Below are 27,484 nucleotides of genomic sequence, written 5' to 3'. Positions count from 1 at the left end.
TTGGTATAATACATTGATACATTGTATAATATACAGAAATATATGCTATATGTATGCAATTATGCATATATATTTCTTCTTAGTTCCATATGAGTTTTAAAGAATTTGTAAGATTTCAGTTAAAATTTTGACTTTAATTAGAGTTATGTTTCCAAAAATAAATTGTCTGATAACTTTGAAAGCACAACTTTTGGACCTAGTGTACTGATGAGAAGCTTGATCATGATATGATATTCATGTCTTTTTCATAAGCTGGTACCCTCTGGCCTCTGTTCCTAGGAGCTTTTAAGTTTCTCTTTGTATTTGTCTGTAGTTAGCATCTGCTTTTGTATCATTTTTCCTCTTTGCACTTGGTAGGAACTTGAAATTTAGACCCTTTAGCTGAGAAGAAAGTTTTTATAGCATTGTTTTTATTATTTTCTTGTCCTCATTCTTTAGTTGCTTTTTCTGAGATTAAGAATTTCTTTCAGGATCTATTAGAAAAAACATTTCTTTCACTTTTCTGGTAAACTTTATTGTGTATATCGTGAGTGTATTTCTCTACCCTGGTTTTTCCATTAGTTTGCTCCATCAGATTTTCCTCTTTCAGAAATACTTTTAAGGGCATCTCAATGGGCTTTTAGGAGGAAATGAACTTTGTGATTAGTTAACAGGGCTTATCTTCAGATGGTATGTACCAATTCAAGCATTCCCTTGTGAAAATGATGAAATGCTTAAGTTCAGACCTGGCTAACCTGGGCACAGGGAAGACAGGGATACTGTTTTTATATTTAGACTGTAGTTTCAAATTGGAGTTGTCCAAACTAAATTATTAACACAGAGAGTGACTAGAAAGCTCTGGGGTGTGCCTGAGATCTAATGAGGGATAAAGAAGGAAGATTTGCAGAGGACACTGGGAGTCTGTGGTTGGAGAAAATACAATGTTGTGTTATTTGCCATTTTACCCAAATTATTCCAGAAGAGGTTAACATATATTAAGAAATATCCATTAAACAGAAATAAATTATGTAAAGAATCAAGTTCATAACCAACTCAGTTTTACACTGACTTGCAAAAATGCTTAAAACTTGCACAAAATTAATGTACTTACTATGTGTTATCAAACCTGTGAAGACATCTTTTCCAAAGAGTATCTGATTTGGGGGGTTAGAACATGAACGTATCATTTGTGGGGGGGCAGTACTGAATGCGCTACAGAGGGGGATGTGAGGTCTTCTATCTGTGAGGATCTCACAGCAGCAGTATTCAGAGGGATTACACCCATTTCTCAGGTGAATGGAGAGATGTTGCAATCTGCTTCCAGTGACAACATCCCGAGAAGAGAGCGATCTTTTCTCAATCAGCACTGACTTTTGCAGAAGCTCACAATTATGGATGTGCCTAAATATCGTGGTGTTTTTAATGCTTTCCTGTAATGTAATTCGTCCATTACAAGCTGCTCATGGTGTATGTTCCCTTGTCTGTTGGTGTCCACTGAAAATACAAAAATGATTCTTGACTGGAGGAAAAAAGCCAAGTATTTGCTCTCACTGTGTGTACCCAGTTATATCTTTTTAGCTAAAATCCAGTAAAGTGGCCACAACAGGATTAAGAATTGGTAAAAGGTTCGAGTCTAAGGATATAAAAAGTCTTTGGGTTAAGTTAATGGGTAACTTAATGTGAGGAACTCTTCTGGAGATAACTGTCTTAATAATCACTCTTGAAAATAATCTTCCAAGTTCACACCTTGCACTACAGGGATTCCATCTAGGGATTCTCTTATAGATAGCTTTTATATATCAGGAAGGATTGTGTGCTTTAGGCAGTAATGCAGAAACCTGGTAGGAAATGATTCTTTCACTCTGTAATTACTTTCCATATCACTGCCTGTTGCAAAGAGGAACTCTGGACGTGAAAAAATATAAAAATATTTATGACTAAAAGAAAATTTTATCAAATTCAGGGAATGAAGCATTAGTTGAAATTAATCCCAATGTTATTGTTCAGTGTAATTTTTGTGCTTTGTTATTAAACACATTTGTGATTTATAAAATAAGTAAAATTAAAAAAAAATATTTGTAATATCTGATAATTTCCTCAGATATCCTAGTAGATGTATGTTTTTCCCCTAGGTGTATTGAAAATCAGAATCCTATGTTCATTATGAAAATCAAGGACAGAATTCTTTGAGTGTAAACAACAGATCATGAGCAGCAACTCGTCCCCCACTGCAGCTGTGCAGCTCTGCTACGAGCACCTGAACGGATCCTGTGTGAAGACCCCTTACTCACCCGCATCCCGCGTGATTCTGTACATGGTGTATGGCTTTGGGGCTGTCCTGGCTGTGTTTGGAAACCTCCTGGTGATGACTGCCATCCTTCATTTCAAGCAGCTGCACTCACCAACCAATTTTCTCATCGCCTCTCTGGCCTGTGCAGACTTTCTAGTGGGAGTGACTGTGATGCCCTTCAGCATGGTCAGGTCTGTGGAGAGCTGCTGGTACTTTGGGCAAACTTTCTGCACTTTTCACACATGCTTTGATGCAGCATTTTGTTACTCTTCTCTCTTCCACCTGTCCTTCATCTCCATCGACAGGTACATTGCTGTTACTGACCCTCTGGTCTATCCCACCAAGTTCACAGTGTCTGTGTCATGCATATGCATCAGCATCTCCTGGATCCTGCCCCTTACTTACAGTGGTGCCGTGTTCTACACGGGTGCCAATGAGAAAGGGCTAGAGGAATTGTCTAGTGCCCTCAACTGTGCAGGAGGCTGTCAGATGGTTGTAAATCAAAACTGGGTATTGATAGATTTTCTGTCCTTCTTTATACCTACCCTTGTCATGATCATTCTCTACAGTAATATTTTTCTTGTGGCCAGACAACAGGCTAAAAAGATTGAAAATACCAGTAGTAAAACAGATTCATCATCAGACAGTTACAAATCCAGAGTAGCCAAGAGAGAGAGAAAAGCAGCTAAAACCCTGGGTATCACGGTCATAGCATTCATGATCTCGTGGTTACCATACAGTATTGACTCATTAATTGATGCCTTTATGGGCTTCATAACCCCGGCCTATATTTATGAGATTTGCTGTTGGTGTGCTTATTACAACTCAGCCATGAACCCCTTGATCTATGCTTTATTTTACCCTTGGTTTAGGAAAGCCATCCAAGTCATTGTGAGTGGTCGGGTTTTCAAGGATAGTTCTGGGAGCATGAATTTGTCCTCTGAACAAATGTAAGCCGTTGGGTTGAGGAGGTTGAAGATATCTTCACATTTTCCAAATGAAATGAGTTTTAGAAAATCAAGTAAGGTTTTTCATGAAAGAAAACAAATAGCTTTTTCAGTCTAACTGGATGAGCCCTTGTGTTTCAGTCTTGTTAGGATGTGCACTTCCCTTTGCTTCTCCAAAAATATTTATGTGACTAATAAATGTTAACTCCCTTATTTGTTAACTACTGCAGAACTCACCATAGCCCACTCTCTGCAGACAGTCCACTCCCCCGCCACATACATTTTTATTCCATTAACCATTCCTTTTGTATCCTGTAAACATTTCAGTTGTCTCTGATTTCCTTTGTCTTTCTCTTACAAAGTGGTCTACTTATTTCCAACTCCTCAGAAATTTCTCTGTGATTAACTTTCTCAAGGTTGTTGCTTTTTTTTTCCTTTTCTGCTTTGCTCATATTCCCAGGAAACTTTTGGGTTTCAGTTAAATCTATTATGCTTAAGGTCTGCACTGGTGTCTGTCTGAGAAATTGACTCCAGCATCTTCTGCATCCTGTCTCTGGCCTACAGTGGTGCCAAATTGTACACAGATGCCCAAGATGATAGGATGGAGGGATATGTAATTGCCCTCTGCTTGATAAGTAATTGTCAACTTGTTTAAATCAGTTCTGCATATTGGTAGGATCTCTATTGTTTTTCACACCTGGCTTTGTTAAGATTCTTCGGTACAGAAATACTCTTCTTGTGATTAGAAAACAGATTAAAAAGATTTAAACATTACTAGAAAGTAAAATTGTTACCAGAGAATTGCAAGAACAGAGTGGCTAAGACACAGAGAAAAGCGGCTAAAACCCTGAACATCACAGCTTAGTATTTTTGGTCTCATGATTTCTCAATGTAATTGATTCATTCATTGATTCTTTTTTGAGTTTTATAGCATTTAATATGCTTATGAGATAGTTTGCTCATTCAGTTACTATAATTGGCTCTAAATCCTTTGATTTATGCCTCATTTTACTTTGGTTTAAAAGAGTAATAGGACTTATTAAACTGGAAATATTAAAGGACATTTCATCAATCAAAACTAAATTCTAAAACAAATTTCATATTGATGATTTGAAAAATTTAACAGTTATCTAGTGATATATTGAAAAATTCTGAATAATTTTTATATGAAATATAGTGCTTGAAAATGATCCACTAAACTGGGGAGGAAAAACAGTACCTCAATTTCAGCAGCATCAGTTTTATACTGTTATTTTTTGGGAAGCGAACATCCTTTGAGCATTTGATAAAAACATATTACTTACTAGTGGTTGACACAGTGGTCATAATTTCAAGTTTCCTCACATCTTTACACTCCTGCTCTGTCAGTTGTTACTTTCCTCTTTCAAGTCCCTGTTACTCTTTTACCTTTCCTACCAAGCTTAACTTTTTCTTTTTTCATTTTCAAATGTTTCTTCCAAGTTCTCTGTTATTGTCTTTCTGTGAACTCAGTTTCAGTTCAGTTCAGTTGCTCAGTTGTGTCCGACTCTCTGCAACCGCAGGACTCAGTTTAGTTTGCTTTTATTTTTATCAAATTGATTCTTGGGCTCCGGTCTTTCTGGAGCTCCTAAAGATCTCTGAGACATATCCATCAGCTATTACAGACCCAGGATGGGATTCATACTTTATATTTTAGGAGATATTTTGTACAGGTAGGAATAACTATGAGCAATATGTGTACTGCAATAGTAGTTTCTTTTATGTAACAATTTTCTCATTTCATGAAGTTTGTTGCTCATGATGGAGGGCAATTGTCTTTTATTTTTCCCCCTATAAGTACTATTTGGAGTTTATAGCTATTCATAATAAAAATAACACTATTATTTATGCTATTGAAAAATGGATAATTTAGAGATGTTAATGTGGTATAAAACTTTTTTAAAACTCGTAACAATCTTGCTTCATGTATTTAACAAAATCAAAACTGATTTATCTGAGATATTAAAAACTAGAAGAAAACATAGTTTTTATAATTTATTGACATGAATCATGACAGAATATAGATTCATGCACTAAATTTAAATTTTTCAACTTCAAAGTGAAAGAAAGGCACGTTAAAGAAAAACACACAAACTCGGAAAAGCTATTGGCAGCAAACAGGTTGAAGAATTAGTAGATTTGAAAATATAAAAAGAATTTACAAAACATTAAGATGGAGATGAATATCCCACTAAACATAAATATGAAATTTTACAGAGGTATGGTTAATAAATACATTAAAATGTCAAATGTACACATAATTTTAAAATTAATTAAAATCTTATACAGTTTTGTATCTCATATTTGACAACACTGGATCATTAATATCAGATTAATTAGAGTATGAGAAATTGAGTACTCTGCTGAAAGTTGAGCACTTTCATAAACAAGTAGGAAAAACATAATTTAGCATTTTCTTTTAGAGGGGAATTAAGATATTTATGTAAAATTTCAAATCACATGTGTCACATGACTCTGTAGTTCTGTTTCTGGCAAGTAACCATATGAAGAGAGTCAGGCAAGGAAAGAAACGTGACAAGGACATTCATTGTATATCTCTCAATTACTAATTACAATGAACTAGGATTCATATGGTGTAAATTAAATAAATTATGCTCTACCTTTGAAATGAGATGTTATGAAACCATTAAAAAGCACAACTGACCATTAAAAATAACAATTGACAAGGAGAGAAAACCTCAATATACTTCTTTGACTAAAATCAAAAGAAAACAAAAGCAAAAAATCTGACCTAAATTATATAGCAACGTATAATAAGCCCCCATATTACACTTTTACAAAATGTACCTTTGTGTATAATAGACAGTGTCTGTTATGGGGGGATTTACTTTGTAATTTATCTTTAAAATGTTAATGTTTGTGATAAAATAAATGTATTAAAATTGATGTTAATAATGCACATCTCTATTTTTATCTAAGCATTGAAGTTAGTTTTATCTGTGTGCTTGGCTGTTTTATTTTGGTGGACTAACATTTGAGCATATATCTTTGGTATATTTTTGTTTTATCTAATGACACTAAATTGTAGGTACATTGGTATATTTTAGAAACTACATCTTACAGAGATTTAAGTATCTCAGGATTTATATCTTAATATTTTTAAAGTATTTTTAATGGTTTCTTTCAGTAGATCTTTAATGCTCTGATTCTTCTTCTCTATATTAATTATGTGCTGTACTCAAGAGCGATGGAAGCTACCAAGAGTTATGTTTCCATGTTCCACTTGTGCTTTATTTCTGCTCTTTAGGTCATTTTTGAAAAGTGATAAACATGCACAGATGTATTGAGTAGATGCACATGCTTTTGAGAGACGACATAACCTCCCAGCCTGGCTGTTAGGAGCCCTGCCCCTCAGGGAAGGCGAAGGTGCTGCCAAGTCAGGTCCTTAAGGTAGGAAAACGCATTCCTCAGTAGACAGACCTCAAAAAACACCCACAGATACTGTGAGACTGAGCTTTCTGAACATGGATGCCACTCTAGGGATAAAGGAGCAGAATCCCTATATTTATTGAGATTTTTTTCTTGTACCTGGTGCAGTGTAAGGCTCTAAGCAGATTTAAGAGTATTACAGAAAAATATAAATCCTATCTAGCAGCCCTGAGCAGGTGAAGCGAAGATTTGTATCTGTCACCACGGGCATTTCATGTCCTCTCCCTTCCTAACCCTTCACCTCTGCAGATACCCAAACAGCTTGGCAAAATGAGGGGGGTGGGGTCAGGTTGTGCGCAGGTCTTCTTGAGCTCATGCCACTCCCCACACTGCGCCTGCGCTACAGCCGCTCTCAGCCTTGCCAATGTGTCCAGCCCCCATCTCGGAACCTCAAAACACACTGCCCTCTCGGCCTGGGAAACCCCTGTCTGTTTTTACCTTAAATATCTCCTGGATCCTCTCGACCTATATTTAAAGTTACCTTCTTGGTAAAATTACCTGTGAATACAATTCCCATGCTTCACTGTGGTGACCTCCACTGTACTCTGTTTATCGGAACCATCACCACATTGAGTTGTCATTACTTGTCCACATGTTAGCCTCTCACGTAGAGTTAAGAGAAGTAAAATAAATATAATGGATAAGCTCTAATTTATTTAAATATCCTGTAAGGTGATAGGCAATCTACCAGGAGGAAAGAAAGATTTGAAGCAAACTGAAACACTCATAGCTTGCTGGTGAGAGCATAAAATGGTCCAGCTACCTTAGAAAATGTGTACTTCCTTGCAGAGTTAAACATATACTTCCCAATATGACAGTCCCAAGATGAACAGTCTAAATATTTATCAACTGGTATATGGATAAAATAACTGGAAGGCAATTGAATTCAGACAATGGAATTCCATTTAGCTATAAGGAGGAATGAGCTGCAAATGTTCTCAGACATGGGTGAAACTCACAGACACTGAGCTGAGTAAAATAAGCCAGACAGAGAAGACAAACTGTGTGACCTTTGTGACACAAGATTTTTAGGCCTCAGAAAGTAATCCCTAGCCATAGAAGGGAGATCCACGGTTCCCCAGGATAGGAGAAGGGATATGTGGGGTGAGATTAAGTATAAAAGGGCCTGAGGAGAAATACAGGGTGTTGCTTCCCTTCTTGGTTGTGAATACAAGAGCAGATACATTTATCATGTCATCAGTCTGTACGTACTAAAAATGTAAACTTTTCAAATATATTTTATGCCTCAATATTAAAAAGCTGATTTTTCAACATAAGTAGAAGTCATTGAGGGCTTCACAGGTGGCACAGTGGTGAAGAATCTGCCTGCCAATGCAGGATAGGCAAGAGACATGAGTTTGATCCCTGGGTTGGGAAAATCCCCTGGAGTAGGAAATAGTAATCTGCTCCAGTATTATTGCCTGTAAAATTTCATGGACAGAGAAGCCTGGGAGACTACAGTCCATGGGATTGCAAAGAGTTGAACATGACTGAGCACATGGAAGTCATTCATCAGAAAACATTTTTTTGAAACATAAGCTCATCTATTCTAGAACATTAAGAGGAAATGGAAATTTGTCAATGGTAAAATATGGAATATAATATAGGAATGCTCCCATTCCAAAAGTTCTTTCAACAATTTATTTTTAAAAATATCTTCCATATAGTGCCCATTACAACAAGAAAAACATTAGCAGGAACAATGTTTTATTTGTACTTGCACTTCCTTGGTTGTTTCATGAGGCAAACATTTTGTCCTCTACTCCTCCTCTTTTCTAAATCTGAATTATTAAAGTAAAACCTGAAGCATTCAACTGTTTAATATACGATTCTATTTATTTTTTTTCTTTAACACAAACTGATACTGGAAGAGAGAAAGGACTTATTTGAAAGAGTTCTAGTGACATTCAACACAGAAATCATAAACAAATGATTCTAAGAAAAATGAAAAGGCAGTAACTAATAACAGTAAATAATATGACTTTCCATTTCTGCTTAAAGGTTTTAAAGGCTAGGCATTATTATATTTCATGCAAAGGTCAAATGACATCAGGAAATTATAGGACATAAACTTAGTTTAGCATAAACATAATTGTTATTTAATTCTTTCTTTCTAAACACCTTGCACTTGTGGGGATTCAATCTTAAGAGCTTTGGGGATTGAAATTATGGAACTATGTTCCTGAGGGGAGAGAGTGTTTGGGGCATTATCATTGCTCTGACAAATTAGGAAAATAATGCTAATAAAATGTGGCATTCGGACATGCATCATGTAATAGTTTCTTGAAGACAAACTCTCCTCTGAAATGAAGAACGAGGTAATACAGAAAGTCTTTAAAAAATTTAAATAGACAGCATTTTATGTAAAAATGAAAATTAACCGCTTATTCATTTAGAAGTGAATAATTTTACAAGATGAGGATATGAATCACTTTCTAAACATGTAAGTGAAGATTTGCACTTACAAGGAAGCAAAGACAGAATGCACTGGCGACTACTCACATTGTGTTTACCTTTTCTTTAAGGACATTTCAAAATCGGGAATGACAGCCTGGGCCACAGAGGGTGACAGGTTTCCAGGTATCAAACCAGAGAATCATGAGCAGTGCGTCTCCTTCTGCTGCAGCTGTGCAGCTCTGCTACGAGCACCTGAACGGATCCTGTGTGAAAACCCCCTACTCACCAGGTCCCCGCCTCATCCTGTACACAGTGGTCATCTTTGGAGCTGTGCTGGCTGTGTTTGGAAATCTCCTGGTGATGATTTCCATTCTCTACTTCAAGCAGCTGCATTCTCCTACCAACTTCTTGATTGCTTCTCTGGCCTGTGCTGACTTCTTGGTGGGAGTGACTGTGATGCCCTTCAGCACAGTGAGGTCCGTGGAGAGCTGCTGGTACTTTGGGCAGCGTTACTGTCAACTCCACTCCTGTTTTGAAGGCTCATTCTGTTACGCTTCCATCTACCACTTGTGCTTTATCTCTCTGGACAGGTACATTGCGGTCACTGACCCCTTGGTTTATCCAACCAGGTTCACTGTGTCTGTTTCTGGCATGTGTGTTGCCTTCTCCTGGCTCTTTTCAGTTATTTATTCTTTTTCCCTTCTTGGCTCAGGAGCGAATGCAGCTGGACTGGAGGATCTAGTAAGTGCTCTCACCTGTGTGGGAGGCTGTCAAATTGCAGTGAATCAGAGTTGGGTATTGGTCAGTTTCCTTGTATTTTTCATCCCCACTCTTGTCATGATAACTGTTTACTTCAAGATTTTCCTCATTGCTAAACAGCAGGCTAGAAAAATTGAGAGTCTGAACAATAAGACTGGGAGATGCTCAGACAGCTTCCAAGACAGAGTGGCCAAGAGGGAGAGAAAGGCAGCGAGAACACTGGGCGTGGCAGTGCTAGCGTTTCTGGTCTCCTGGCTGCCTTACTTCCTGGATGCCATCACTGATGCCTTCCTAGGTTTCATCACTCCCACATATGTTTATGAAATACTGGTTTGGATTGCTTATTATAACTCAGCTGTGAACCCCTTGATTTATGCTTTCTTTTATCCTTGGTTTCGAAAAGCCATCAAACTCATTGTCACTGGCAAAGTCTTGAGAGCGAATTCCTCGACAGTAAATTTATTTTCTGGGTAAGTCCACGTTTTAGATGGAGGAATTGAATATAGATTCACCATGGACACACCATTGGGTAGAAAACTTCATTATATACATGCAAGATCTTGTAAATTAAAAGAATTAATTATGCTTCCAATATGATCTAAAGACTTAAATTCAGTTTCATCATTTTTTGGTCAATATAACATAAAAACCTGGTTGTTATGGAAACAGCATGACCTTGGAGCCAGAAATGTGGCATTTTGCCATTGGTCTTGGGCTACTACTTGTCTCTGAACTTCACTGTACAGTCTCTAGCTATTAATCCCTTCCTTGCAGCATTCTTGAGAAAATGTAAGAGAACATATGGAGAAGGATGTAGTATATTTTTTATTCAAAATCTTCTTTTACCATTTTATAATAGTTTAATCCCTGGTTATAGCTTCTCTTTATTCCTTTGTAATATTTTCCATTACAATGTAAATGCACCTGTGGAATACTTAGAGAGGTCCTGGTTGAAGGAGAGCAAAGTGGTAAGTCTGCACTGTCAGGTGGTCAGATTTATGTGTTCAGAAGTGTGAGCTCAGTGTCGGGTAAAATCAATCCAGAGATCGATTTATTGACTGATTTTATATTATATATATATATAATATATATATGAGAAAGGCATGGCAATCCACTCCAACATTCTTGCCTGGAGAATTCCATAGACAGAGAAGCCTGGTGGTCTACAATCCGTGGGGTTGCAAAGAGTCAGACATAACTGAGTGACTAACACACTGACATATATCAGTTGAATTACGTACTATGGGAAAGATAATTGATGTCATAAATAACAATCATTTGTCGAGTGGGCTTCTTCCTGGTAATCCTCTGCTCATAAAATTTCACTTGAGTTTAGAAATTTTACTAATTAACATATGTTGAGACCATGCATGAGTTTTTAAGATTGTCACTCACATTGTACTTTATCTTAAATTAACTTACAATTTTGTTCACTTTTGCATTGTTCCAGAAATTATTTATAAGGGTTTTCATTGATATACAAGAAAGCCCAAATTAAAAATGTATTTAAAAAATAGAACACTGAAGTGAAGGGCCTAAAAGGATGACAGACAGAGGCTGATTAATATATTTTACATGACTCACAAATTTTCACATTGGATAAAAGCCAGCCAGCTTTTCAGAAATGAAGCCTTGTTTTTGGTACAAAGATTGGAGGATGCTATACGTCTGGGTTTTTAAAAGTAAATTTAAAAAAATTTTACATAAATTGCTTGATTCTATTCTAAATTTCCCTGGTGGCTCAGCAGTAAAGGATCTGCCTGCCAATGCAGGGAACGTGGGTGTGATCCCTGGATTGGGAAGTTACCCTGAAGAAGGAAATGGCAACCCACTCCAATAGTCTTGCCTGGGAAATACCATGGACAGAGAAGCCTGGTGAGTTACAGTTCAATGAAGTAAAAAAAAAAAAAGAGTCAGATTTTATTTAGCAACTAAAACAACAATAAAACATTTTAACTTTTGTTGTAATTAGACATCAAGATTTAAAAATTAGAGCATCATGTCTCCTGAGCAGAAGTGAATTCACATCAATATATTCTGAATTTTTCTACTTTCTTGCTTGATAGAAATTAGTCATATATTAGCACATAATTTCTGACTATTATTAGACATATGCTTTAAATCAATAAACCTTTCCTGAGATAGTGAATTATTTCTGATTACATTATCCTATACTTGATTGAAGTTCTCTCATCTTCATTTGGTGGTTAAGATGATTTAAAGCTACTTTTACCTGCTTAGTATTTAGTTTACCCACAGTTCTTCAGTTCTGACATTGAAAATCATCAATTTATTTTGATTTAGTGCTTTCAATGTAGTAACTTGCTTTAATCCTATGCCACAAGCTATAGGGAGCCATACTTCCTCATTTTAAAAATGAAAAAGCTAAAATCAAAGTGTTTAAAAGTCTGTTGAATACCATAAAGCTTCTGGATTCAAATAAGCACTTGAGAAATAGATGGGAAAAGAGTGGAAACAGTGTCAGACTTTATTTTTTTGAGCTCCAAAATCACTGGAGATGGTGACTGCAGCCATGAAATTAAAAGATGCTTACTCCTTGGAAGGAAAGTTATGACCAACCTAGATAGCATATTGAAAAGCAGAGACATTACTTTGCCAACAAAGGTCTGTCTAGACAAGGCTATGGTTTTTCCAGTGGTCATGTATGGATGTGAGAGTTGGACTATGAAGAAAGCTGAGCACTGAAGAATTGATGTTTTTGAACTGTGGTGTTGGAGAAGACTCTTGAGAGTCCCTTGGACTGCAAGGAGATCCAACCATTCCATTCTGAAGGAGATCAGCCCTGGGATTTCTTTGGAAGGAATGATGCTAAAGCTGAAACTCCAGTACTTTGGCCACCTCATGCGAAGAGTTGACTCATTGGAAAAGACTCTGACACTGGGAGGGATTGGGGGCAGGAGGAGAAGGGGACGACAGAGGATGAGATGGCTGGATGGCATTGCTGACTCAATGGACGTGAGTCTGAGTGAACTCCGGGAGTTGGTGATGGACAGGGAGGCCTGGCGTGCTGCGATTCATGGGGTCACAAAGAGTCAGACACAAGTGAGCGACTAAACTGAACTGAACATATAGTTTAATACATTTACATTTGTTTTTCCTTTTTTAGTTACCTTTTACACATGCTAGACAAATCATTCAATTTTACCACTTTGTGTCCTAGAACTACATATTATTCTATTTTTTAAAAATATTTCTGAACTTATTTCTGAACTTTCTTTATAAAAGAATACACTCTAGGCCTCATTTATCTCTTCTATGAATTACTCTGTTCATGTTGGACTTGTCCACTCGCCTTTGCTTCAGTGAACACTTATTGAGTGTTTCTGATATGCAAACCTAAGAATGCTTTGTTATAGACTACTCATTCTTTGCTTGGGACCATCTTACCTGCCCTATTCAGTCTTTACAACAACACTATGTGAGAGGAAATATTATGACTATAATACATTATTATTACTTCTAGGTCACAAATGAGAGATCTGAGGCAAAGAGAGATGAGTCTTATGCCCAAGGTGGCATATTTGTTAAACAATAGGGTCGGTGTTCATGTCCAGGGGGTCAGAAAGTGAGTAAGTAGTAACTCCTCCTCCCCTGATGTGGCCCAGCCACTGAAATCAAGTTATTGAAAGCAAGAAATGGGATATTTTCTGCCATATCAGTTAACAGAGGAGGTTATGATCATCAGCAATTGCAGCCACCATGGAGAATGAACTGGTAACCTTGAGGGAACTCAGGAAGGAAAGAATACCTGTCATCCACGGCCACATAAATTTCTTATGTATCACAGTGCTTATAGTACTGCAGGCACTATGCACACTTATTTTGTGGTTCTTGGGATCATCCCTTGGACAGAACATCCCTCTCTGTCAGACTTGGGCAGGTGAATTCAGGGCCAGAAAAATTCCCAGACCAAGAATATCACGTTAGCCAGATTTACTTGACCATCCAATCATGGGCCCTCTGCGAGAAATGTACAAAACACTAAAACTGAAGGTAACTTTGAGATGATCTATTCTGAACCATTACCTTTTACTTTTTAACAGAGAAACTCAAATTTTAATATTTTTGTAATACACATATGCATAATAGAAACTACACATACAAATAATATACAATTTGATGAGTTTTGACATTTGTAGACACCTGCAAATTCATCACCAAAATCAAGACTAAACTTATTTATTACTCCAAAAGTTTCTTCACGTCTTTAGTAATGTCCTTCTTGTTCATCCCTACAAATTCAGCCCCCTTCTGTCCCCAGGTAGCCACTGATGAACTTCAAGTTACTCTACACTAATTTGTACTTTCTAGCATTTTATATAAATGCAAGCATACATATATACACTTATTTTTGTCTGAATTATTTCACTGTGCTTAGTAATTTGGAGAATAAGCCATGTCAAAGGATGAATCAGTATCGAATTCCTTTTTCTTTGTGACTTTGTGACTGACTACGTAGTGTTGCACTGTGTGGGTTGGCCACAATTTATTTATTCTTCTTATTTGTTGATTGAATTTGGGTTTGAACCATCATTTTTAAAATGCAGGCTGAAGTTTAAGTGACCTGAACAAGGTCAGATACCCAGAGTCTCATGCATTTGCAGAGTGGGGCTAGCCACCACCCAGGGAATGTCTGGCTGGATCGGGTCCTGCTGGAACAGCCCAGTGGTCCATTTTCATCTGCTCCTTCCTTAGGCCTTGGCACAACCTCCTCTTGCTAAGAATTGCCCCACCTCTGCTTGCTTATTTGTGGCTTGCCTGCTTCTAATGATCCATGACCATCTATTTGTAGCTCTGTTTTATACTTATGCAAATTACATATTTGAATTATATAAGCATATATTATATTAATTATAATTCAGTTTAATAAAATATTTGTTATAATATATTGATATATTGTATAATACATAGAAATGCATACTATATATACATGTAACTAGAATGAATGTTCTTAATTCCAAACTAGCTTTAAAGAACTTTATAGGATTTCAATCATTATTTTAATTTTAACTAGAATGATGGTTTCAAAAATAAATTCTCTGATAACTTAAAAAACATGATTCCATTGCCTTCTTGGACCTAGTGTACTGATGAGAATTTTGATCCCAGTATGATATTCACATCGTTTTCATAAACCTGTTCCCTCTGGTCTCTGTTCCCAGGCACTTTTGAGAATTTCTCTTTAGACTTGTCCATATTTAGTGCCTGTGTTTATTCTATTTTCCTTCTTTAAACTTGATAGGCACTTGCATTTCAAGTTTAGACCCTTTATCTCAGAATAAAATGTCTCAAGCATTGTCATTCCATGACATTTAGGGTGTGTTTCAACCTGGAGTCATCCAAACTGAGTTATTATCACACACAGTGACTAGACAGCCCTGAGATCTAATGCGAGCTGAGGAAGGAAAATATGTAGAGGACATTGGGAGTCTGTGGTTGGAGAAAATACAATGACATATCATTTCCCACTTCACTCAATTTATTCCATAACAGGTTAACATATATTTCTGAGAAATATCCATTACACAAATATATTATGTAAAGAGTCAAATTCATAACTTGATTCATAAAGAATCAAGTGTGATTCAGTTTCACACTCACTTGTAAAAATGCTCTAAATATTATTATTACATATAATTAATGTGTGTGTACTTATTACATGTTATCAATGGCAATTGCTGTTGATTCATAGTTCAATACTTCTACCCTCCTTTGTGTTTGGTTACATCTAGCTTCTAATCCAAAGAGACAAGAGTACAAAGCATTTCATTCTCACCCCTCCCATTAACAAGCTTCTGAGTTTGTGTGCTGGAAAAATCACAACTTTAATGCACCCTTTCTCTTGTTTTGTTTTAATGAGGAAAGTCTCACACTATCAGTCACTGGGGAGAGAGTTTATTGAATGGATTTTTAAGAATGCCTGAGAATTTCAAAATCTGCAAATAGGCACTGAAAACTTTGGATAATGCAAGATAACCAAAATTTGCCTCAAATTCTGTCCTTGGTATTAGAAGGAGAAATATGATTGCTGCTTCTGAGAAATATGATTATTGTTTAATCTTATCTTTATTTGAGGCAGATCACTTTCTCAAGATGTATGAGCATAAAAGGAAGCGTCAGATACTGCAAGAATTTTAGAGGGTTCAGGAAGAGCCTCCATTTTTTACCTCATCTCACCACAAGGCTAGTTGTCCTTAATTGGCCTAACATGAGAGCAGCAAATAACCTAGGTTCCTCTAATAAGTTTTGAAGGTAGCAAAAAAGAAAACATAGAAAAATGCAAGACAACTATTTTCTTTTCATAGCAGACATTAGATATTGCTTTTTCTAGGTGGTTGATTTCTTGGACATATATGTCTATTAGAAGAAATTTTACTATTTTAAATATTTGGAATTGATCAGAGGATGCCCTGATTTATTTTAAGGCTCTAAAAGGCTTACCTGCTAAAATACCACCTTTGCTATTGAGAAGACTAATGGTTCCTGGAAACGTGGGTTTCAGAAACAATAAAATTGGTGAAAAAAATCCAAGGAAACCACAGATGCTTGCCAAAGAATAACTTTGCCAGCTAAGGACTTCACAAACAGCAGCAGCAGCTGCAGGGACAATTTTATGTTTTGGCAAAATTTCATAAAAGAGAAGTATGGGGTTTTTTGCTCAGTCATGAATGACTCTTTTTGACCCTATAGACTGTAACCTGCTAGGTTACTCTGTCCATGGAATTCTCCAGGCAAGAATCCTGGAGTGGGTTGCCATTTTCTTCTCCAGGGGATCTTCCCGACCCAGAGATCGAACCTGGGTCTCCTGCATTGTAGGTGAATTCTTTACCATGTTTTGATATTAATATTATAGGAAACACATCATTTAAAAATAAATGGCAGTTCTGTAAATTGAACAAACAATATGAGACACACATCTCTTTGTTCTTATTTTTCTCCTTTTCCTCTGATCGATGAGGAGTTGGCCATAGATCAGCACTGATTCCCAGACTGGCTTTTCAATATAACTGAATTAAGATTAAAAGTGAACATTGAAATGAATAAATATTGAGAAATAACTTTACAAACATGTTTTCTTCTATGTAGGTTCTCTGCACCATTTAGGAACCTGGTTGTCACCTGAGGACTTTGCTTTCCAGTAGCAGAGCCATGAGGGGGCTTCCTGCATGTTCCTTGTGGTGGCGGAGAATTCACACTCCATCTTCCCTCAAACCCTCAAGGTCATCAGATTGTACCAGTCTTGTCTCTCTCCAATACTGTCACCTGGCACAGGGTCCTTCTTCCTTCTTGCATCTTAATGTTAATACCCAGCACTCTATCATTCTCTCCAGAACTACTCTCAACATATATAGATCTTAAACATTTAAAGTGTAAACACGTGCTAGTTAAGTTGTCATAATAACCCTCTGTTGAAGGGAATATTATTATCCCCATTTCACAGCTGAAAAACCGAGTCCTTGGTCAGTTACAAAGTTGGGGAGAGCCTGGATTCAACCCTAGGCAGAGCCCATGCCTTTTAAAAAACATAGCTTTATTTATCTATTTATTTTAGGCTCTGCTGGGTCTTCCCTGCTGTGTGGGCTTCTCTCTAGTTGTAGCAAGCGGGGCTACTCTCCTGTGGTTCGAGGGCTTCTCATTGCGGTGTCTTCTGTTGTTAAGGAACACGGGCTTTAGATTCGGGAGCCTCGTAGTTGCACGGCAGGAGCTCAGTAGTTGTAGTTCCCACGGTCTAGAGCACAGGCTCAATAGTGTGGCACACGGGCTCAGTGGCTCCTAGGTTTGTGGGATCTTCCTGGATCAGGGATGGAAACTGCGTCCCCTGCACTGGCAGGCAAATTCCTCACACTGAACAATCACTGGAAGACCCCAGAGTCCACGCTCTTGACCAAATGCTAATCTGCCTCTAACAGTTTCTAGAAATTCTCTCCTTCTAGGATATCACCTGCAATCTGCCTCTGTCCTTACTTAGGACTTGTCATTTACCAGCTACAATCTTTTATCTAAAAGTCCCAAGACTTGTAAGTAATCAAATTTTTTTCTTTTTCATTTAAAAGGCATATCCATTAAATGTTTGGACTAAACCAATGAAGTGTGTGAAGCATTTGTCATCAACACATTATTATTTCTGCACCAATAATCAGATATTCAACACAATATTGATATATCTGCATGAATATTCAGATAGACTGATTAAAAAATAAACATTAGAAATAGCCTTATGTCAGTGTTTGTCACCAAATTAATTAGACATAAACTTACGATGTTATCGATTTTAGAATTTTTAGAATGTGGACTTGTACTAAAACCTGAAATCCCTCCAGTTTAGTTATATCATCACCAACACCAGCCTTTCAGGCTCACTTGCTCTAGAATGCCAAATGCAAATCACCTTTCACCTCTTGCTTGCTGGAATTCATTACTATTCTCCTCACCCACCTTAAATGTCAGCACCATCATTCTACTCAGTCCTTAGGAGTGAAGTTGTAAATTGGCAGTAAAGATCCAGCACTTGTTTTATTATTTTTGTTAATGCTTATTATATTTCTAACTCTTGTATACTATACTAACCTGTACTATTCTATATTATTGGTAACATAGTAATTCAGTTTAAGCGTAAGTTAAATCCTTTCCTACCTTACCTCTAGTCACACAATTCTTTATGGTGGGTATTATTACTCCCAAGTCAGAGCTGAGCAATCTGATGCCAGGAGACTTCAGGTAAGTCTTCCAAGATCTAATATCCAGGCACATTCTGATTCAAAGCCCTCTACAGTCATTCTCTAGGGACACTGTCTTCTTAGCTTAGAAGATGATTCTCCCATATGGCTTATACCAAACACATGTATTGTAGCTCTTACTTTTTAGAAATGACAAAAAAATAGAAGTCAAACACAATGAGAGAAGAATTACAGAAGTTCTCTTCCAATAATAATGCAATTGATAATAAAGCTCTCCACAGTATAAGAAGCTGTACTCACTGGTCTCATCTCAAACAGTTGTCCTCTCTAACTAAGTTCCTCATCACCTCTCTGGCCTTGACTGACTTATTGGTGGAGGTGGTTCTGACATTCAGCATAGTGAGGAGAATGAAACGAGCACGGGGTTTGGACTGAACCTGAATTCCTCTTTCGTCTCTGTCACTGAAATTAACTTGTCTAGTTTCAAAATTGGCTGGATATTGAAGTGGGGGAGGATGTGCTTCCATGGGGGTAGGTTGCACAGGGGAAATTTCTGTACCTTCCGCACAATTTTGTTTTGAACCTGAAACTGAAGTGAAAGGGAAATTCGCTCAGTCATGTCAGACTCTGCATCCCCATGGACTGTAGCCCGCGAGGCTCCTCTGTCCATGGAATTCTCCAAGCAAGAATACTGGCGTGAGTAGCCTTTCCATTCTCCAGGGGATCTTCCCGACCCAGGGATCAAACTCAGGTCTCCTGCATTGCAGGCAGATTCTTTACCATCTGAGCCACCAGGGAAAGCCCAAGAATACTGGAGTAAGCCTATCCCTTCTCCAAGACATCTTTCTGACCCAGAGATAGAATCATGGTCTCCTGCATTGTAGGCATGTTTTTTACCAGCTGAGCTACCAGGGAAGCCCCATGGTTTGAACCTAGAACTCCTCTAAAATGTACTTTATTTTTAAAATGAGGTAAATTATACCTACAATATAAGGTTGATGACTGCTAAATGGCTGATGGTAGAAGCTCACATTATTTACAATTTGCTTTCAAAGCTCTGAAATCTGGTTTTTTGAACAATTGTGTTGATTTTCATTCCTTGATTTTTTGCTGAAATTTCTTCTTCACCAACCATTCTACCACTGAAATGGAAAGTACCCAGGAGAGTGTTTCTTTTCTAGGACTGCTGTAACGAATGACCACAATCTTGCTGTCTTTGTTCTCTCCAGAAATGTATTCTCTCATAGTCCTGTACACTAGAGGTCTGAAATCCAAACCTCTGATTTTACAGGTCTTGACAGAACACTGACAGGGCCATGCTCCCCTCCCACAGCTCTGGGTACAGTTATTCTCTGTCTCTTCCAGCTTCTGATGGCTCCAAGCATTCCTTGGCTTGTAGCAGTATCATTCCAATCTCTGGCTCCATCTTCACAAAGCCATCTTCTCTCTTCTCTTTCTCAACTTTTGTCTGAGGACACTACTCTTGGATTTAGTGCCCATCCATGTAGTACAGGATGATCTCATCTTATTAAACTCATGAAGGCATCTTTTCCAAAGAAGAGCTGGCTCTGGGGGTTAGAACATGGGCATATTCCTTGTGGGGATGGGGTACAGCATTGAGCCCACTACAGATGGGAATGTGAAGTCTTCTGTCTGTGAGAATCTCACAGCAGCAGTATTCAGAGGATTTATAGACGTTTCTCACGTGGATGGAGAGACACTGCGATCTTCTCCCAGTGACAACATCCTGAGAAGAGAATGATCTTTTCTCTACCAGCACTGATAGTTGTAGAAGCTCAGAAAGGAGGGTGTGTCTAAATACCATGGCATTTTTAATGCTTTCCCATAATGTTATTCATCCTTTTCCAGTTGCTCTAATGTGTGTTTCATTTTCTGTTTGTTGGTATCCAGTCAGATACAAAAATGATTCTTAACTGAAGAAAAAAAAGCCAAGGATTGATTCTCACTGCTTGTAACCTGTCATATCTTTGTAATAAAAATCCAGTAATGTGGCCACAGCAGGACTGTGACTAGAGAAAAAGCTCAAGTCTAAGAAGAAAAAAAGTTTTTGGCCAAATAAACATAATGATAATCTAACTTAATGTGAAGATTGTTTTGTAGAATAACTCTCTTAGTAATCACTGTTGAAAATAACCTTCCAAGTTCACATCTTGCACTACAGGGATTCCATCAAGGGATTTTTAATGTATTAATACTAATCCTCACAACCTGTGGATGTCAGCTTTTGCAGTTGCTTCCACTTGACTTGACTTCATCACTTATTTGCTGTTGCAAAGTGATAGCTTAATCTCTGAAGTGAACTGGACAAGGCCCTTATGTGGCTAAGTGGACTTTGTAGATGTGGTTAAGGATTTTGAGATGGCAAGATTATTTTTGACTATCCAGATGAGCTCAATGTAATCACAAGGGTCATTAAAAATGAAAAAGGGAGATAAGGGAAGAGTCAGAGTCAGAGATTTGAAGATGCTATTCTGTTTGGCAGAGAAGGCAATGGCACCCCACTCCAGTACTCTTGCCTGGAAAATCCCAAGGATGGAGAAGCCTGATAGGCTCATGGTGTCTTTGTCTTCCCTACTCATTCCCATTAATTCTCAATCTGCTGCAATTGGAGTCTATCTCTAATATTCCACCAGAAGAGGTAGAATCATGTTCATCATGATCCAGTTTTTAATGACAACAAACAATTCTCAGTTTTTATTTAACCTGACCCGTCACTAACCTTTGACACTCCTGGTATTCTCTCCTTCACGAACCACTTTCATCCCTTGGGAGTCTGTGGGACCACTTTTTCATCTTCTCTCATCCGTATTTGTTTGTAGGCATAACTTTGAAGTTGGTGCACATCCAGTTCCTTCTATTTTCACTATATACCTTCCAAACTAGTCAACAATTGTTTATTGAGTATCAGATATATATCCTAGGCTTTATGACAGATGTATAGCAGGCAAACACATTTACTTCTCAAAATTTCATGTGATCATATCAGGCAAAGTTTATTTTCTGAGCTAAAAATTTACAGACTAAACCACTCACTAAAGAACCTCAGTTTTATGTCCCTCTGACCACTCCCAACTTAACCCATCATCTTTCTCCCTAGTGTACTCTTTCTCCTATTGCATCTTTCTTGTTGGCAAGCTAAAAGCCTGGAACCATCCTTGATTCTTGCTTCCATTATGCACCCCAAACCTCTCTACCCTCTCAGTCTTTAAATTCTATATGTCATATTATCAAAAAAAGGGGGAGGCAAGGTTACTAAATAAGAGTGGGAAGAAATCAAGTTATATTTGAGAATTGAAAAAAAAGTAATGATAGTAATCCCCAGAAGAATTTGGTAGATAATTAATTGAATAATTGTTTTCATGGGAGGGATTCTCTTCCACCTGATCCACAACCCCTTGGCTCTTGGGCCCAGTTCAGCCTTTCCTTCCTCACCCAGACTTACTAGCACTGCCACTCCCCTCTCCGTCCTATATGAGGACTGGATATGATGCGGGGAAGGTTGTGGTCAGGTGTACACTGAGCAGTCTCAGGGCAAGCACGGCAAGTGTCATCCCATCTCAGGCTGGTAGGGCACAGCATGTTACTTGAGAGATTCAGGGAGTCCAAGCCCCTCCTTCACCAGTTCACGTACTGTGTGGTTCCTGATGTGGAGGCTGTCATCTCAGGGAGTTGTCTATCTGCCTTTGGTTGAGGTGGCAGGCCCAGGAGAAGGGCAGATACCTGGCTCAGCTTCCTCACTCCAACCTGAGCCTGGACTATTATTCCAGCGGTTGGTGGGAGGGGGAGCCTGGTAGTGGTTGGATCACTGAGTCACAGAGCAGGGTCTCCAGGCACCTTTGAGGACCTGCACTTGCCCTGCTAATATCTCCATGTCTGAGAGAGAGGAATTCCACAGTAAAAATCAAACATCTTGGTAGGTGAGAGAAACTGCAGAGAAGGGGAAAAGCTTGATACTTTGAGGGCACTATTTTTCATGTTTTTGAATAAAATCTCCACATTTTTCTTTTGCCCAACCCTGCAAATTGCACAACCAGTCTTATAAATAGTGAATAGGTAACATTATTGTCAAATACAGGATAAGGCTATTTCAGAACAGTTGAATTAAAAGAAATTTCTCTGTTGTGAAAATTGTAAGGATTTTGATAAAGTAACAGGGCTCAGAGAAATACGTTCTGTAGAACATATTTTTATTTATCTAATTATGATTTAAATATATATAAATATTTATATAAAATTAAAATATATTTTAATTATATTTATATTTTTAATTATAATGACCTAAAGTAAGTTTCCTTTCATGAGTCATACCTTACACTACCAGGGTTGCTTGTAAGGAATTTATCATGGGCCAAGTTTATTGGCTGGCTTCTTAAAGCATCCTGGGTGTTAACTTCTCAGATGTGAAGGTGGAAGTCTATCAAGATGTGACTTTTTAAACATGCAATTGTTGCATGTGATTATCCTTTATAAAGGGGCTTCCCAGGTGGCTCAGTGGTGAAGAATCTGCCTACCAATGCTGGAGATGGAGACATGAGTTCATTCCCTGGGTCAGGAAGATCCCCTGGAGTAGGAAATTGCAACTCACTCCAGTATTTTTGCCTGAAAAATGCCATGGTTGGAGGAGCCTGGTGGGCTACAGGACATGGGTCGTTAAGAGTTGAGACAATTGAGTGACTGAGCAACTAAGCATGCACACATATCCTTTGTAAGGAAGAAATCCACAGGCATAAAGGACCAAGTAATTAAATTAAATTTCTTCAATTATGAGGCAATGTGTTTTCTGGACTGATGAAAAATCATAGTAGATTTGCTTAGAGTTAACTATCTAGGAGATTTAGGTATAGAAATATTATGTGAACATAGTAAGAATGTATTCCTGAGTTTTAAAAATTCTTTTAGTTTCTCTCATAACAAAACGGGAAAAGGACAAAATATGAGACAGTTTTTAAAAGTAGTACTCAAGTATGCAGTTTTATTTTATTTTTTTTTAATTTTCAGAATTGAAGACCATTTTTCTGAAAAGCAGAAACAAAGCAAGCATCCAACTGCAGAACCATGGCCAGCAATCTTTCCCAACCTGAAACCGTGCAGCTCTGCCATGAGAATGTGAACAGATCTTGTATTAAATCTCCTTTGGGTCTTTATTGGCTATCTTTGGAAACTTCTTGGTGATGATTTCAGACTTCAGTTCTTCACTTCAAGCAGCTGCATTCTCTAGCCAATTTCTTGTTCGCCTCTTTGGCCTGTGCGGAGTGACTGTGATGCTCTTCAGCATGGTCAGGTCCGTGGAGAGCTGCTGGTACTTTGGAGCCAGATTTTGTGTGCTTCACAGTTCCTGTGATGTGGCATTTTGTTACTCTTTTCTCTTCCACTTGTGCTTTATCTCCATTGACAGGTACGTTGCTGTTACTGATCCCCTGGTCTATCCCCCCAAATTCAAGGTGTCTGTGTCAGGGGTATGCATCAGCATCTCCTGGATTCTGCCCATTGTGTACAGCGGAGCTGTGTCCTACACAGGTGTCAGTGATGATGGGATGGAGGAATTAGTAAGTGCTCTCAACTGTATATGGGTTTTGTTAAGTGTTTTGTTATTTTTTATACCTACCGTTGTTATGATAATTCTGTATGGCAAGATTTTTTTAAATAGCTAAACAACACAGAGAAGGCAGTGGCACCCCACTCCAGTACTCTTGCCTGGAAAATCCCATATTGGAGGAGCCTGGTAGGCTGCAGTCCATGGGTTCGCTAAGAGTCGGACACGACTGAGCGACTTCACTTTTACTTTTCACTTTCCTGCATTGGAGAAGGAAATGGCAACTCACTCCAATGTTCTTGCCCGGAGAATCCCAGGGACAGGGGAGCCTGGTGGGCTGCCATCTCTGGGGTTGCGCAGAGTTGGACACGACTGAAGTGACTTAGCAGCAGTAAACAACAAGCTCTAAAAATTGAAAATACTGGTAGCAAGCAGAATCAGAGAGTTACAAATCCAGAGTGGCCAAGAGAGAGAGAAAAGCAGCTAAAACACTGGGTCACAGTAGTAGCATTTATGATTTCATGGTTACCATATACAGTTGATATACTAATTGATGCCTTTATGGATTTCATAAATCCTCCCTATATTTATGAGATTTGCTGTTGGGGTTCCTATTACAACTCAGCCATGAACACTTTGATTTATACTTTATTTTACCCTTGGTTTAGGAAAGCCTTGAAAGCTATTTTAAGTGGGGAACTTTTAAGGATAGTTCATCAACCACTAGCTTATTTTCAGAGTAAATGAAAGCACTAAGTTGAAAAATTTAGGACTATTTTTAAAATTATGAATTTATGATGAAATTAGATACAAAAAATGAATAAAGCTTTTCAAAATTTGGGATATATATATATATATATAAATATATTTCAAATTATCCAGGAGCAAAGTCACAGACAGGTGCCTTCATCATATAATAAAGATATTTATTGCACTAAGTAATAAAGGCATGGCCTTGAGGAGGGCCTGGCAGCCCACTCCAGTATTCTTGTTTGGAGAATTCCATGGACAGAAGAGCCTGGGAGGCTACAGTTCATAGGCTCAGCAAGAGTTAGACACAACTGAAGCGATATAACAAAGTAATAAATGATTAAGTGGTTTACTTGTATCATCTGTCTTGATGCTTTGTACACATTCTTACTATATGTACTTGTTATACTATATGTATATGCATTCTATATGTACCATATATCCATTTCTGTGAATCCTGAATCTCATTTTTCGTTCTCAAATCAGTAATCATTTTCTCATTTAGATTCAACTTTCATTTATCTTTCAATGGTCCTTCTTTCTCAGTCTTCTGCAACATTATTTCATTTTCTAGGGCTGTCATAGCAAAGTATCACAGGTGGGGTGGCTCAGTCGACAGAAATTATTTCTCCCACTTAGAAATGTAGAGGTTAGCTACAGACATTATAAAGAAGTAGAAATTGTGGAAAAAATTTACCAAAAAAGCTGATACAATGATTGTTAGCTAATATAAAATCTGCATGTGAAAAAATTATCTATTATCACTAGCGGGGACCATTTCTGCATCAATTTCTCTCACTTGAAAATAATGTGTAATTCACATTCTCATTTTTTTCTCAGCAGTTTCCTTACCTAAGTATACTCTGTATTTACTTCTCCAGGATGTTGTAGGATCAAAAATTCTTTGCTTTTGCTGCAAAAAACCTAATATTAGAAAAAGCCTAAACAATGTATAAATCTCCGACCCATGTCTCCTGTGTCTCCTGTATTGCAGGCAGATTCTTCATCTGCTGATCCTTTGTGGAAGTCCAGTGTTTTGCATAATGAAACCATTGTAGTATAAGTAGTGGTATGTAGGTCTTTTTCTTTTGGATTTTTCTGTCTTGTCATTCATTTGAAGTAATTTTTTCTCATTGGTTTTCATTGAGTCTTTTCATTGTTTTCAAACAAATTCTGAATATTAATTATATACAAGTAAATGGCTCAGAAGGTAAAGTGTCTGTCTACAATGCTGGAGGGTTCAGTCCCTGGGTTGGGGAAATCCTCTGGAGAAGGAAATGGCAATCCACTCCAGGACTATTGCCTGGAAAATCCCATGGACAGAGGAGCCTGGTAGGCTACAGTCCATGGGGTCGCAAAGAGTAGGACACAACTGAGTGACTTCACTTCACTAAGTACCTGTGCAAGGATAGCTAAGGATTAAAAAAATGTATTTTATCTAGTATTTTCCTCAAGGAAAATAATTTTGTGGGTAGTATGGATAATTCATTTTAAAATATATTTTTTGAGACTCAGAAGGATATCGAAGATCTAACTCCTGTGAGCAGAGGATGAGTTGCCATCACAAGGCTGGCACATGGTATTTGGTCATTCCTATAATATTGTCTTCTCACCCACATATGGTCCCATGGCCTGCGGGTTAAAAAGTTGTTAAAACAACCTTATTTTTCAGTAGGAAGGACTTTTGAGGAATCCCCAAGCATGTTTGGACTTGTGTAGGCAAAAGTAGGCAAATAGAAGGGAGGATTAGTTTGGGACTGTAGGATTAATTTCCATAAATGGAAGACTGGGCTTGGAAAAAGAGGGAGTCAAGTAGAGCAGTAGCATGATAAAAATAAGTACATTTTCATGTTATCACTTACTATCCTCAATACATCAGATTAACTGCAGCAGATTTTAAAAAAGGACATCTTCCTATTTTTAGAGCATAGAGCACATAGAAAAAATTAAGTGAAAGAGTCACATAATAGTTCCATTCAATAAATTTCACACAGAATTACACTGTTACTAAATTATAGATAGACCAAAGGAAAATTAAAGATTTTTAAAATACTTCCTATGGGTAGGGAAAATATTCTATTATTATATATTATACCAAAATCTCTAGTACAATTCTGAATATGAAATTTCTTTTGAGCATGTAGTGAGTATGTGGAACTCAACAAAAGAAAAAGAAAACAAAAGAGCAGATTCTTGCATTCACTCCAGGATAGCAGTAGCAGTGTTAGTTGCTCAGTCGTGTCTGACTCTTTGCAACCCCATGAACTGTAGCCTGCCAGGCTCCTCTGTGCATTGGGATTCTCCAGGCAAGAACACTGAAGTGGATTGCTATTCCCTTCTCCAGAGCATCTTCCTGACCTGAGGATCGAACCCAGGTCTCCTTCATTGTAGGCAGATTCTTTACCATCTGAGCTCCAGGGAAGATCACTCCAGGATAGTCTTTCCTAAATATGACTACCCAGGTTGGCTGATTAAGGCTTTCTAATTACACAAGCATGTAATGCTTTTGTTGGTATTGTATTATAACCTCCTTAGCCTTAGATGACGGAAATTTTCTTGGCAAAACTCTATCAGTCTTTGCCTGCTTCATTCTGTATTCCAAGGCCAAATTTGCCTGTTACTCCAGGTGTTTCTTCACTTC

The 27,484-nt window shown here is 37.8% G+C and overlaps 2 protein-coding genes and 1 pseudogene across 2 annotated transcripts; all 3 read left to right on the top strand.

Annotated features, from left to right (window-relative positions):
* The first annotated feature begins 2,185 nt into the window (after positions 1-2,185).
* LOC113898820 (trace amine-associated receptor 6) lies at positions 2,186-3,223 on the top strand. Its single transcript, XM_027552172.1, has one exon. The coding sequence runs from the start codon at positions 2,186-2,188 to the stop codon at positions 3,221-3,223; it is 1,038 nt and encodes a 345-aa protein (XP_027407973.1).
* Positions 3,224-9,282: 6,059 nt separating this feature from the next.
* On the top strand, positions 9,283-10,314 carry LOC113898732 (trace amine-associated receptor 7a-like). The gene has a single exon (XM_027552138.1). The coding sequence runs from the start codon at positions 9,283-9,285 to the stop codon at positions 10,312-10,314; it is 1,032 nt and encodes a 343-aa protein (XP_027407939.1).
* Positions 10,315-23,615: 13,301 nt separating this feature from the next.
* Positions 23,616-24,836, top strand: LOC113898819 (annotated as a pseudogene).
* The last annotated feature ends 2,648 nt before the right edge of the window (positions 24,837-27,484 follow it).

Source organism: Bos indicus x Bos taurus, chromosome 9 (genome assembly GCF_003369695.1).
Source record: "Bos indicus x Bos taurus breed Angus x Brahman F1 hybrid chromosome 9, Bos_hybrid_MaternalHap_v2.0, whole genome shotgun sequence".
Lineage (NCBI taxonomy): Eukaryota > Metazoa > Chordata > Mammalia > Artiodactyla > Bovidae > Bos > Bos indicus x Bos taurus.
The sequence above is the reverse complement of the archived record's forward strand: the minus strand, read 5'-3'. Positions and strand labels throughout refer to the sequence as shown.

Bases quoted from the DNA above. Each gene is read 5' to 3' on its own strand.
- LOC113898732 (XM_027552138.1), top strand. From the start codon at position 9,283: ATGAGCAGTGCGTCTCCTTCTGCTGCAGCTGTGCAGCTCTGCTACGAG.
- LOC113898820 (XM_027552172.1), top strand. From the start codon at position 2,186: ATGAGCAGCAACTCGTCCCCCACTGCAGCTGTGCAGCTCTGCTACGAG.